This window comes from Kryptolebias marmoratus, linkage group LG23 (genome assembly GCF_001649575.2).
Source record: "Kryptolebias marmoratus isolate JLee-2015 linkage group LG23, ASM164957v2, whole genome shotgun sequence".
Lineage (NCBI taxonomy): Eukaryota > Metazoa > Chordata > Actinopteri > Cyprinodontiformes > Rivulidae > Kryptolebias > Kryptolebias marmoratus.
This window is the reverse complement of record NC_051452.1, coordinates 4,162,635-4,175,662: the sequence shown is the minus strand read 5'-3', so window position 1 is coordinate 4,175,662 and position 13,028 is coordinate 4,162,635. Positions and strand designations below refer to the sequence as shown.

At 44.5% G+C, this 13,028-nt stretch overlaps 1 protein-coding gene across 2 annotated transcripts in view; it reads left to right on the top strand.

Annotated features, from left to right (window-relative positions):
• The window catches only part of pard3ba (par-3 family cell polarity regulator beta a), a 149,409-nt gene that overhangs the window by 45,675 nt on the left and 90,706 nt on the right, over nucleotides 1–13,028 (top strand). For both annotated transcript variants that reach the window (XM_017434394.3, XM_017434395.3), the window contains 6 exons: nucleotides 1,366–1,527; nucleotides 2,290–2,373; nucleotides 5,840–5,936; nucleotides 6,837–6,987; nucleotides 7,815–7,915; nucleotides 10,920–10,964. In XM_017434394.3, coding sequence (XP_017289883.1) covers nucleotides 1,366–1,527; nucleotides 2,290–2,373; nucleotides 5,840–5,936; nucleotides 6,837–6,987; nucleotides 7,815–7,915; nucleotides 10,920–10,964 — 640 coding nt within the window. The remainder of the gene's footprint in view (nucleotides 1–1,365; nucleotides 1,528–2,289; nucleotides 2,374–5,839; nucleotides 5,937–6,836; nucleotides 6,988–7,814; nucleotides 7,916–10,919; nucleotides 10,965–13,028) is intronic.

Genomic DNA, 13,028 nt, shown 5'->3' with positions numbered 1-13,028 from the left:
GGGGGGGGGGCATTATGGAACAATAAAGAGACGGGATAAGAAGAGGAAAAGACTGAACAAACTCAAATATATGTTGATGTTGATACATGCTAATGAGTGAAAGGATGTCCCCCGAGTCTGACTGACACACACATCGGCTGAAAACACACACACACATAAATGGGAGGAGATGAGGAGGAGTCATGGAGAGATTCAGCCTATTTCCATTAAGCAGTTTTTGTGGCTGTCGGGGGCCCGAAGCCTCAATTCTATAAAAAAAACGTTCTTTGACTTCATTCCCGATCGTCTCACAGAAGAAAACAAATTAAATTTACATGTGCCGTGCTGACACTGTTTACAGAAAAGGGAGGATGAAGCAGACGAGCATCTTTTGATTCGAAGCGTTTCGCGCCCAGTATAGATCCTGAGGTCAGACCGGGTGGAGCCTTGGTAATGACTCGGAGGTCAAAGGGTCAGCGCCGACATCACGAGCTGCTTGTGACTTCACACCAACTTCAGAGAGACTTCCGTCTGTATCGTTATTGTTCCCTCATTTGATGGGTAGCTCTGTGCGTCCCTGCAGGGCTGCTATTTAAAACACTTAGAGGTGATTTGGTGCCCACAGAGGCTGTTCCATTAGCTGCTCCATGTATTTATCATGGCTCTCCCACTCTCTGCAGATTGCTAACTCCACAGTTTTCTTCTCCCTCCTTTCATTTTCATCTCTTTCCTTCCTCCTTCACTTTACTCCTTGGTCCTTTTTGGTTTTTAAAACCTAACGAGCCACTCTTATGTGTCCAGTTTTATGATATATAAGTGTTCGTGTTGCATCATCGTATCTTACTTATTATTGTACCAAAGTGTCGTATTTAATGCTTTATGTAACATTAGTCCTCCATTTGTTTTTCCAGACATAAACATAACAAGTAGGATGGTAATACTACAAACAAGTTGGGACGTTGTGTAAAATGTAAATAAAAACAAAAGGCAAATCTCATAAACTCATATTTTATTCTCAACTGAACTTTGTAAACATTTCAGGAAAATAAAAGAAGGTAATTGTGAATTGTTTGGCAGCGACACATCTGCAGGTGAAGCAGCTGCTGGAGGTTTTAGAGGGAATTTTGTCCCATTCTAGCTGTTCAACAGTCCTGGATGGGAGCAGATGTTGATCTAAAACCTGTATATATCTTTCTGCATTGATGGTGGCTTTCCAGCTGTGTAGCTGTGCCCATGCCGGAGGCATTAATGCACCCCCATACCATCAGAGAGGCTGTTGAACGGTTCACAAGACTCACAGATCGCAGCTTTCTGTTCCTCGACTTCTTTGGAATTAGGGTTTTATTACTCACCTTCATTTTTTATTTTTATTTTTCCTGACAACAGGACGGTCGGCTGTGCATAAACGACCAGCTGATCGCCGTGAACGGCGAGACGCTGGTCGGGCGCTCCAATCACGCCGCCATGGACACGCTGAGGCGGTCCATGTCGTCAGAAGGAAACGCCAGAGGCACCATCCAGCTCGTGGTCCTCCGAGCCCAGAAACGGGTAACAGAAAATCACTTTGTTTTAGTTTTAACTGGAAACAGACTTTTGCTGTTTAGATAATGAGCATTAATGAGAAGGAATCGTTTTATTATATTCTAGTATTATTTATGGTTTTGTACCCAGACTGGCCCAGTTCTACAGAAAAGAAAAGCAGAGTATAATCCGTGCATTTACTTTTTAAAAAATGTTTTTAAGTAATAAAATATGTGTCAAAGTCAATAAATATATGAATCAATTTCCAGTTTTCTTTAGTTTTTACTTCTAAATAACAAGTCCTGACTGAACTGTTCTTGTCCTTTAAAGCTTCACACTTTGTAATGTTTCACTTTCTAAAAGTTGAGTTAAACTTTGATTCTATGAAACGTTCAGGAACAGCCAGATATGTTCAAAGACCATTAATGCTGTAATTAAATACAGCAGCTTGACCCACAGAATCTGTGATATTTATCATTTATATCAGGATCAGATTAAGCTGTTGTCCTACATTTGAGATGGAAATACGAAATAAGGTCGAATCTTATTAGAAATCTGGTTGAAATGAATAATTTTATTTGTTTGTTTAACCAGAAATTTACTCTTTTCTTCATCGAGTCAGGATGGTGGTGTAAATACAGAAGTTTCAAATATTAAGTTTGCCTTTTTATTTATGAGCACAATAGAGAATAGAGCAAAGGTCAAAGGTTAAAATCTGGAAGTAATTTAAGAGTTGCTAGAAGAATCAGGTCGGAGGCACTTACTGAGACGTATTTGTTTTTCCCGCAGGCGAATGGCGGCAGGTCTGCAGGAAGCACAGCGACACATCTGTCCTCCGGTCCGCCCCTCATCCCAGCGGGCGCCATCACTCAGGTACGAGTCGGCGACGCTCGGCCTCGCCTCCCCACGCTCCGGAGGAGAGCGTCCGAGCCGCCGCAGCACACCAGATACACGTACGGGTTTAACCGAGCGGACGCACGGCCAGGTTTCACGCCGGAGGATGGCGTTAACGGGACTAACACGCCGAACGCTTCGCACGGATCAAAGTACGACTTCGCTTCAGTTAGCCGCTCGCCTAGCGCCTCAGACGGGCCCGGAGAGGGAAACCGAAACGGGGGAAGGACCGTTTCGGAAGGCGCCGGCCTCGATAACGAGCGCGGTCAGCCCGCCGACTCTCAGGGAAACACACGGCGCCGCGCGGACAACCGCTACATCGAAAACATCCGAGCGATGGCAGGGCAGATGTACGGAGACCCACACTTACACAACCGCATGACAAGCAGACAACACATCGGGCTCTCAGGTGGACTCTGACGCAGATTTTAGGATGGCTTTAAATCTCTGCCACCACTAACTGTGACTCCATTAATGCACAACTTTCTTCTTCTCCTCCTTTAAGAACTCCAGCTCTTCACTGTAGGTGTCTCTTTTCTGTCACCTGAAATAATCTGCAGCTGATTATTCCACACCACTGGGGTTTTCTGCAGCCTGTGAGGGATGCTCCTCCTTTTTCCTGCTTAATTTCTGCTTTTTAAAGAATGTACCTTTTGCTTTCCTGTCTCACCTGCCTGCTTCTCCTTGAAATAAAGCTGATGTGAAGCCTCCTGCATGCCTGTCTGTCTGTGTTTCTCTTCGCTCTGTTTAGGAAACATTTGGTTTCCTGATCCCCCCTCTCTTCTCCTCAGTCTGGCCTCAGGAAGAAGTCTTTTACTGCATGTTCTTAAAGGCTCTTCCTCTGATTTTTGAACCAAATTATGACTAAAATCACAGTGAGCCTGAAATTCAGATCTGTGCTTTCTGAGACCAGAACACTGATCTCGCCTTCTGCTGTGAAGAAACCAAATTATTGGTGGATAGACTGAGCAGGAACACATCAAGCATGAAAACCCAGGAGAAAATGGCTCCTTTTGGCTCTGTCTCTGCGCTGAACCCTGTTGAACCCTGAACGATGGTTTCTAAAAGCCCAAAAGACGGCGTCACGGCGGTTTTAAAGCAGATGTTTAGCGATTAAATGAGGTGAAGTGGGAGGGTCCGGGGTTGACCTGCCCATTGTGGCGTATGTTCGTATCTTTAAGTGACTCCAGCCGTGGGTTAATGCTGTCGAGCGCAGGTCAAAGTTCAAGTCGTATCTGCGTTGCCCCGCTCCTTTCAGTGGATGTTAAATTAAACCAACTCCGTATCCCTGCTTTGTGTCTGTGAACAAACAGCATGTTACCTGTGGGCTCATTTCCATGAAGCTTTCAGGAACTAATCTCAGTCACTTGTGCAGATATTGAGCTGAAATTTGATGCGGTCGAAACTGAGAGTCTTTAGCGTTCTTTTCCAGATCTGACCAAAAACGGCTACAACACCATCATTTCCCAACATGAGATGATGGTAAGAGGCCCCGCCCCCCCTCTATGTTTACCTATTGTTATGGGATTAAGATGTGACTGCCTGTCTGCTTGAAAAGCCTCAGGCTGAGGAACTGTCAGGACTTTCTGATTGCGCTCAGTGATTGACAGCAGCGTGATACGGCGGATATATTGAGACGTGTGCTCGCTGCTAATGATACCTCGGGGACCGCACCGACACCCGGGAGCTACCGGAACACCTTTTCATCACCGAGCGCCGAGCCTTAGTTGTTGAATAAGTGCGTACAGGCGGACGGCTGTAGTTCCCCCGTCTCTTTGACCACAGATAGCTTCTTTTATCCCGTCTCCATTTCTGAGGCGGGCTTCTTTGTTGTGCCGTGTGGCTGTTTGATAACATGCTTGTCAGTGCTCAGGTTGCTTTTTTGCATAAACCCATGGTGGAAATCCATAATGTCAGCCTGTTCCAGATCTATTCAGAAGAAACTGTCCCCATCAGATATGGAAAATAAAAAGCGACTGTCAAACGTTGACTGATACGTTAGCGTGAGTCAGAACCGATGACACTTCCCTCCTCCGAGTCATTATCAGCTCCACTACTTGTTTTTACTTTTCAATATTTGTTTCAGATCTCCCCTAAAACTCAAATGTTTTGTTTGCGAGGCGTAATTACACACAACAGAAATAAACGTCGCCGCCTTTTGTTGTCGCCTGCTTGTCACATGAAAGAAAGCACAGATAAATGTGTTGTCGTAGCATAAACTCACAAAGCTAATGTTCTGTTACAGAAGATTTTTTACAATAATTGTAAGCATTCATATGTTTGAGAAGAAAAGCTGTTAAACAGATCGGGTGGATTTTAGTTGTAGATGTTTCTCTGTGAACGACCTCAGTTTGATTCTGACCGGAAGGATGAGCTAACGGCTAGTCCGAGGACGTTCAAAGACCTGTTCACCACATCGGAGAATCATTTCTTTTTCACACGAGAGCGTTGGCTCGTAGCTCATCTAGTTGGTGTGTTTCTATGTGCGCTGTTGGTTTAATGGGGACCAGTCTGTGATATTCTCCTCATCCAACACAACAGTCTGATACCATCAGATAAATCTCTGAAAGATGAATCCAACACAATCTGAATTTTTAAAACCAATTTATTGTCAAAAAACGATCATCAGAATCGGACTGAATGAGACGATTCGTAACTTCCTGGAACTTCCTGGAACTTCCTGTTCTCACGCCAGGCTGAAGCTGAGGAAGCGCTCTGATTGGCTGGAAAGTTCCAGCTGCCCGCTCGGCTCTCTGCCGACGTCCATCATCTGGAACCAGCTGTAAATCCTCTCAACGCCGGCAAAGATCCTCGACTTTAGGATTTTTTTTATTTATTTCATAAAGTAAATTATTTATATTTAATATAAACTGTCAGCCTCTTGTGTACACACTCATAGAGTTTTTCATGAGAACATCTGAATGTTTCAAAAATAGCTTTCCAAAGTACTCAGTTTGTTATTTACGGAGGTTTTCTACAAAGGTGACACAGGAGGGGCTCAGTGTGTGTTACTTCCTGTCGTAGAAACAAACAGATATTGAGCTGTTTTTCCTGTAGCTTTAAACGAGGACAGAAATGGTTCTTAAGTTTAGGGGAAATCTTTAGCCCAGCTCGGCATTGTTTCTGTATGGACTGGAGCAGATGAGGCCTAAGAGTCGGGATAAGGAGTCGTGTTCGGTTCTCCTTATTAAAATAGTTTCTTTTTTAAATGTCGTCTTCTTAGAGGAGTAGAATGAAGGCAGGATTCTCCTAACTTCTTTCAGTGGAGGTTTTAGTTTGATTAGTGAAAACAGACGGTATTTTCTGATGCTTTCTGGCACGCAGAGCATTTATTATGTCTGAATAACTGTTACTGGTTAAATGAAATAAAAAAGGCTGATCCTGTGGGTGATAACTGGAACAACGAGGCGGCAGCATCGGTTCTGAGTCTCCTCTTCGTTGACAGGAGCCCCGGGGCCACGCCAGAACTCCCGAGTCCGCCGTCAACGGCACGGGTCACACGCCAAAGAGGTCCGGCAGCTACACGCGCGACGACTCCGGAGGTGGGGAGCACACACACACTGACACACACTCAGCTCCGTGTTTGTCCAACTGTCAGACTGTCAGTGTTTGTGCGCCGCTGTTATCTGCAGCTCAGTGCGTGCACACAGACTGTTTGTCGACGTTTGTTTAGAGTTGTGTGTTCGTCACGCTGCACAACATCCAAACCCTAATCTGCCCTTTCAGGCGCCCTTTCTCGGACCGTCTTTTCCCAGCTCCATCTCTGCGCCTCTTTTATTTATTTATCAGATTTTCTGCTTGCATATTTATTGGAATAAAAGGGGAAGTCATTAACTATGTTTTTCTGATGCTTGCCTTTCATGTGCAAAAAGATCTGACCTTGGAATCATTACCCTGATGAAACGGCTGCTAAGTGGGCCAGATTTGCATAAAGCGCATTGTGCCGCGCCGTTGTGTTAAAAAACAGCAAGAAGAAATAAAAAAAACTGTTTTAAATTCAATCTTCTTTATCCGAACCCATTGGGGGGAAGCTGGAGATGCTTTTTCCACCTGAGACTGTCAGCTCTTCATCACGCTGTGAAGAAGAGGAGGGGCTCACCACAAAAGGCTTTCCAGTGGAGAATTGATGCACTTTCGGGGGGGAGAGATCCATATTTTAGGAAATACATTTGAATAAAGCTTTGTTTTGTTTGTAAGTATTTCCTCTTTGATGTCAGGCTTGTTCCTCCTTAGTGTCCTCGATAGAGCTTTTCTTTTCCTTCTGTCTGCTTCCAGTGCTAACCAGGAAGTGTACAAGATTCAACAATCGCTAAAATCAGCCAATCAGGCAATCAGGCAATCAGGCAGCTTTATTTCTGATATCATTGCCAGAACAATCAAAGAAGAAGCAAAAACGATTAAAATCAACAAAAAAGTGTTTTTTTCCTTTGATCTCACCGCAGTAAACAAACCTTCAGCCGCCGGCGCCTACACCAACGGCAGCTACGGTCACTACAGCAACGCAGACGACGAGCAAGGCTTCCCCTCGCCGCCCTCCCCCAACACCGTGGAGGAAATGAACCGAGAGTTGCATCTTACTCCCCCACGCCGCAGGTAACCCTGCCCCCTCAGAGCGCAGAACGCCGCCATTAAAGGGCCGGAGTTGTTATGTTGTAAGGAAACTCGTCATCCGCGTTAAAGAAATCTTTATTTAAAGGATGATTTGTTCAGATCTGGACCTGACTGGACTGATGAGCTAATGGCTAGTCCAAGCCTGTAAGACCACTCCCATTTTCAGACATCTTCTACCGTAATACCATCAGTTTCATGAAACGTACAAACAGCAGCAGCAGCAGCTAGCTTTAGCACTTTCAGAGCTGAATGGTTGTAATCCACTCTGGTTTTGGCTGCAGTTAGCTCACATATAACCAAATAATCTGTCTTTAATTTATGTTAATCTGGCCTGGATGTCATCAAACAAACAAACCAAATATAAAAATGTAAGATTTAATTCAGATGACTTCTATAGTGGCTTTTTTTGCCCGTTTTCACTGTTTTTTTTAATTTAATTTAAATCTTTATTTTCCTGCTTTGTAACAGACTAAGAGTTTCTAAATCAAGGCAGCATGTTTAATGTTTAAGTCCTGAAAAGGTCTTTTAGCTTAAATTTTATATTTTAAATGACAATCAGATTGAAAATATGCATAAATGTTGGCAGCATATTAACATCTGAGCAAACTGAAGCTTTGTTGATATATTTATGCAGATGATGCTGTTATGAGTCCATGTTTCAATGTAATTTAGTGTCTTTTACCAACAAATGCTGCCCATCACTGATGTCAGGGAACAACACGGATTGTTTCACTGGATCAGAGCGAGTAAACATCATTGTTTGGTTGGTTTGCAGTTTCAGACTTTCTGTGCTGCTGTTTGTTTTGCAGTGAGCCGTCCTACGCGCCTCCAGATTCCCGCTCGTACCGCCAGCTCGCCGCCGATAAGGACAATATGCCTCGCAACAGAGCGTCCAAAAGCATGGACATGGGTGAGCTGGCAGTCACACAAACAGATCTCCTCATCAGTGGAGGCTCGTCGTCTCAGGCTGAAACAGCAGTTTAAACGCTGACTGGGAGCAGCGATCACATGCTTCTTATCAGGACATTTCTTTGTTGTGATATGTGCTCCCCGGCTATTATCCTCAGCCCGGAGGGGTTTGACCTCCTGAACCCATAAGCCCAGGGGCTTTCCTGTTGTCTCGTTGTGTGCGTGCAGTTGTGTGTGCCCTCTGTATTTGAGAGCGAATGAAACAAAGGTGAGAACGATGGGGCTGATTTCCTCGTATTAACCCAAACTGACCCTTCCTTCAGGGTTTCATTCTTTCATGATATCAGCACTGTTTATTCTTCGTCTCTGCTTTTATTTCAGATTTTCTTTGTTTATCTCTCCTTTCCTTTCGGCCGGTTGTTTTTCAGCGGATGACTTCATCGCTCTCGGACTCTTCTATCTATTTCTTTCTTCTCTGCCTCGGTCTGATTTCCAATCCCGGTTCATTAGGTTCAGTGGATTGGCTTTCTTCCTGCAGCACACCCCTCTGCCACCCAGGCTGATTGGCTTTCATTATGGACAAGGGTGGTCTGCGCACACACACACACACACGCTGCACCATCCTACCGAGGACCCACTCCAATACCCGCCACTATCTGTCACCCCTCTCTGGCTTCTATCTCCATCTCTGGCCTTTCTCCATTTCAATCTCTTTCTTTTTTTCTGTTATCGCTGCGCTTCCATTCATCCCTTTTCCTTTCTAAAGTACTCTGAGATGAAATAAGGTGGTTAGCTGAGCTTTGTGTGTCCGATTGTGCAAAGATCGCAGGAGCCGTGAACACACACGAGACCCTGCCAGGACGGGTTTTATTTAAGGAGACAAATGTGTTTTCCCTCCTCAGAAGAGGTCGTCTCATGTCACATGTACAGTATCTGAGCTCGAGCCGCAGCTTTTTTATTAAACACCACTTGACAGAAGGAGGTGAGCAGCTTTTATTGACCCTCGGCGAAGCGTGTGTTGACTCAGAGCTTTTCCTTTGCTTGCCCTTGTCCAGATGAATGCTGGACTAATCGCTGACCAGACTGCCAGGATTTTCTGCTGTGGATTGTGTTTTAGCGTCAGGATTGAGGTTTTTCTTTGGCTGCATTTGTCACATGGAAAAGCTTTAACATCTAACATAACTTTGAAGGAACAAGCATTTTCTCTAAATGCACTTATGTCTAAAAAGTTAGTGTGCTTTGGAAATGCCTTTAAAAAGCTTAAAGTGCTCAGAAACTGCAGCGCTCCTCGGGTTCCTGTAATCTGCTCTCTGCACAATCACTCGTTAAGTTTTCAAACTCGACAAAGTTTTAGTCGAGAGCCTAAACCCTGTTAAAGTTGTCTTCAAAGATCAGCTGTTAAACTTATTCCTCCAGTTCTCCTTGCAGCTGGTTAGATTGATATATTGTGTTTTCTGTGAAACGTCTGTGAGGTGCTCCTTCCTGAGGAGAGCGTCTTTCCCATCATCTTTGGGTCTGTGGTGACTGATGCTTTTACTCAAACTGGCCTTTTGTCAACAGGTTTAAGAGCTTTAATCTGCAAAACCAACTCAGTTTTACATGTCATGTGCTCTCTAATGCATCTTTTATTATATTATATTATATTTATTATATGTTACAAACTCATCACTATATTCAACTAGAAGCACTCAGAGAGAGGAAACCTCAGCCTGATTAAAACAGTTCGGTCAGAATCTGGATCAGCACCAACATTTAATCCGTTGTTTGTTTGTTTGTCTGTGACCTTTGACCCCAGGCACCTTGAAATCAACATCTTTGACCCATGAGGTGTCCACCTGTGCAGTGTGACGTTCCTACATGACACTGCTGCAGAGTTAGAGCACCAGGTCAGCTGTGATGTTGACCTTTGACCCCATGGCAGTGAAATCAATGGTGATCACCTTGACCTACGAGGTGTCCAACTGCTCAGTTTAATTTCCCTCCGTTACATGGTCGCACAGTCGAAGCACCAGGTCATCTGTGAGCTTGACCTTTGACCCTGTCACCTTGAAATCAACAGTGATCACCCTCGACCCATAAGGTGTCCAGCTGTGGGGTTCAACGTTCCTGACGTACAGCTGCAGAGTCAGAGCACAGGCTGACCTGTGACCTTTGACCCGATCACCTTTAAACTCTACCATGTTTGACGCTTCCTGAAGATTTCATGACAATCTGTTCGGGACTTTTTGGGTCGTCGTTTACGGAGACTGACAGACGCCACGTCGGCGGAGGTCACGGTAAAATGTTCCTAATACTGTTTGACCCCGTCTGACCTTTAACCCTGACGTTTCTGGGTTTGCTTCTCTTCTTCTCTTGGGGAACTGCAGGACGCTGTGTAGTACAGCAGGAAATCTGTTTTTAGGATGGTTAAAGCAGCTGACTGGAGGTTTTACGTTTTTGAAGGACCAACATGGCTGCCGGCCGCGCAGACTTCTTATCTTCACCAAAAAGATCTGCTGGGATCACTTTATACTCCGGGCTTTATTTTATCTTTCACATGTGCACCAGAACCCCGTCTTTGATTCCTCTTTACTGTTTCTAATTTAAGGATTTTTTTTTTATTCTAACCCCCCCAACACGTGTAGTCTCATGACCCCCCCCCGCTCTGTGCCTCATCTGTCTGCAGGGAAAATTGACTTCATAAAAAATGAAAAGGATTATTTAAGGGAAAAAGCCGCCTAATGAAAACCTATTATTGTCCCACAAAGCTGTGCTGATGGGCTTGTTTCAGGTGGGGTGATGCTTGGATTCCTGCTTTTATTGTTTGCCTCATTGTCTCATCTTTATCTCCCCCCACACAATCCGAGCCTTTTCTCTGCTGCTTTTCTTACATTTCGCTTCTTTTTTCATTTCCTCTGTCGGTGTGTGAAGGCAGGGATTCATTTCCAGCATATGAAGCAGCACAAAGCCCAGGAATGACCCGCGTTGTGTATTAACGGGTAATAAGTGTGTGTTGTGTGTCCTAGTGGCTGATGAGAGCAACGTTGGATCACTGGTGGGGCAGAGAAATGGTGAGTTTTTGATTAAAAACCAAAATAAATATGCAGTATCTCAAATATTTATTTCCTTTACGTACAAAACTAAAACTTCAGTCTTGTTTGATTTACTGTCTAGTCATTTATACAGGAAAACAAATCAATCAATTTCTTAATTATTTTCTCATTTTATACCATCTTTTCTTGTCTCTCAGTATTAAATGTTCTGTTTCACATTTCTTTGTTGAATTTGATCTCATTTTCTCAGGATTTTATCATAAATTTTGTCTAATTTCATCTCATTTTTGTCATTTCATCAAATCCAATTTTCACATTTCGTATCATTTCTTTTTCTCATTTTATTTTAGCTCCTTTTTGAACATTCTCATTTAGTCTCAGCTCTGTTTTGTTTTCTCATTTCATTTCATCTCATTTTTTAAAGTTTTGATGTCACGTTTTCAGTATTTTTCTCATTTGTTGGAAATCTTATCTCATTTGGTCACAATTATTTCATCTTTTTTTCTTGTATTTGTTTCTCCTTTTCAAAAATGTTCTCATTTCATCTCATTTTAAAAATTCATCTCTTTTCTTTTCTCATTTCTGTTTTTCTGTATTTCATTGTTTTTCCTCAGATTTGACTCATTTCTTATTTTTTCCTGGTTTTATCCCACCTCATTTCCTAACCTCGTCTGTCTTTTATTAATCAAACCCTCCCTCTCTGCCGTCTCTGCCTCGTGACGAGGCTGAGCTGCGGAGCGTTTGCTGCTGTAAAACCTTCCGGGTCAAAAGGCTCGCAGCGTCCGGGCCTCGCCCCGCTGACAGCAGCAGAATTACATCACAATGGTAGCTTCAGTTATTTGAGATGCCAGGAACGTCAGGCTGACAGGAACTGAGCGCCGGCTAACCCAAACAGTTTGTCTCTGTTTAAGTAGTTTAGTTCAGCGTGGAAACTTGTCAAAGAGTCTCCACATGGTGACAGGGCTCCTCCTACAAGCCCACACCTTAAAACCCACCTGAAACAGCCATTAGAGCTCGCTGCCAGCTCCACCCCTCCACCTTCTTGGCTGTATTTATCCCAGTATTTCTAAGGCCGACGAGAAACAAAGCGACCCGTTTCTGCCCGTTTCCTCTTGTTTCCCTCGTTTTCCATCTTCTCTCCAGCTGACGTCGTGGTTAATGCGTATTGACGGGGCCTTTGCGTGTTTTTCATTTTTGCTGATGCAGAGCATTCGCCCAGCTTCCTGTGCCGTCCCCCCCCCCCCAAATGGCCTCCCTGTTTCTTTATGGGCTTTGACATATTTCATTAGGCGGATGGTCTTAAGAGGCCTGCCTGGCTCCTTTAATCTGCCTAAAACCCTTTTTTCCTTCCCTCTCCAGCTGAACCTGCTCTGAGGTGCTCTCCTCCTCCTCCTCCTCTCTCCTCTCGTTTCTTTCATCCCTCCATCATGTGCTCATGCTTTTCCCGTCTTGCCTCTCCATCTCATGTGGAGGTTTCTGTTTTTGCTTTGATTTTGTCGACCCTCCTGACTGTTCTCCGTCCCCCCTGCCCTCTGTCGCCAGCCCAGTCTGTCTCCTTTCCTCCCTTTTTATCCTCCTCTCTGTTCTACATCCAATTCTCCTTTCATTTTCTCTTTGGTTCCCTTTCTCTCAACACACTGATCCTTTTTTTAGGATCTCTCCCTTTTCTCCCCCTCCCTGCCGCTGCGCTGCCGCTGGATCTGTTCCAGTCTTATGTGATTATGGTGAACATGCTCCAGTCTGAGTTTCCTCTACCGAGTCCGACCCGGCCCGGTGTGTGTGTGTGTGTGAACACCCTGCAGACAGCCAGAGGAGTAATGAACAAGATATTCCTTCATTCATTCCTCCAGTTCTCTCCCGTAGAGTCGAACATCTCCTCAGGCAGCAGGCTGCCCTCTTACAACACACCTGGGAGCTCATCCAGCACAACCTCCCACCCACTCACACTCACACTCACACACACACCCTCACTCACACACACACTCACACACACACACACACTCACACACACACTCACACACACACTCACACTCACACACACACTCACACTCTCTCACTCACTCACACACACTCTCACTCACT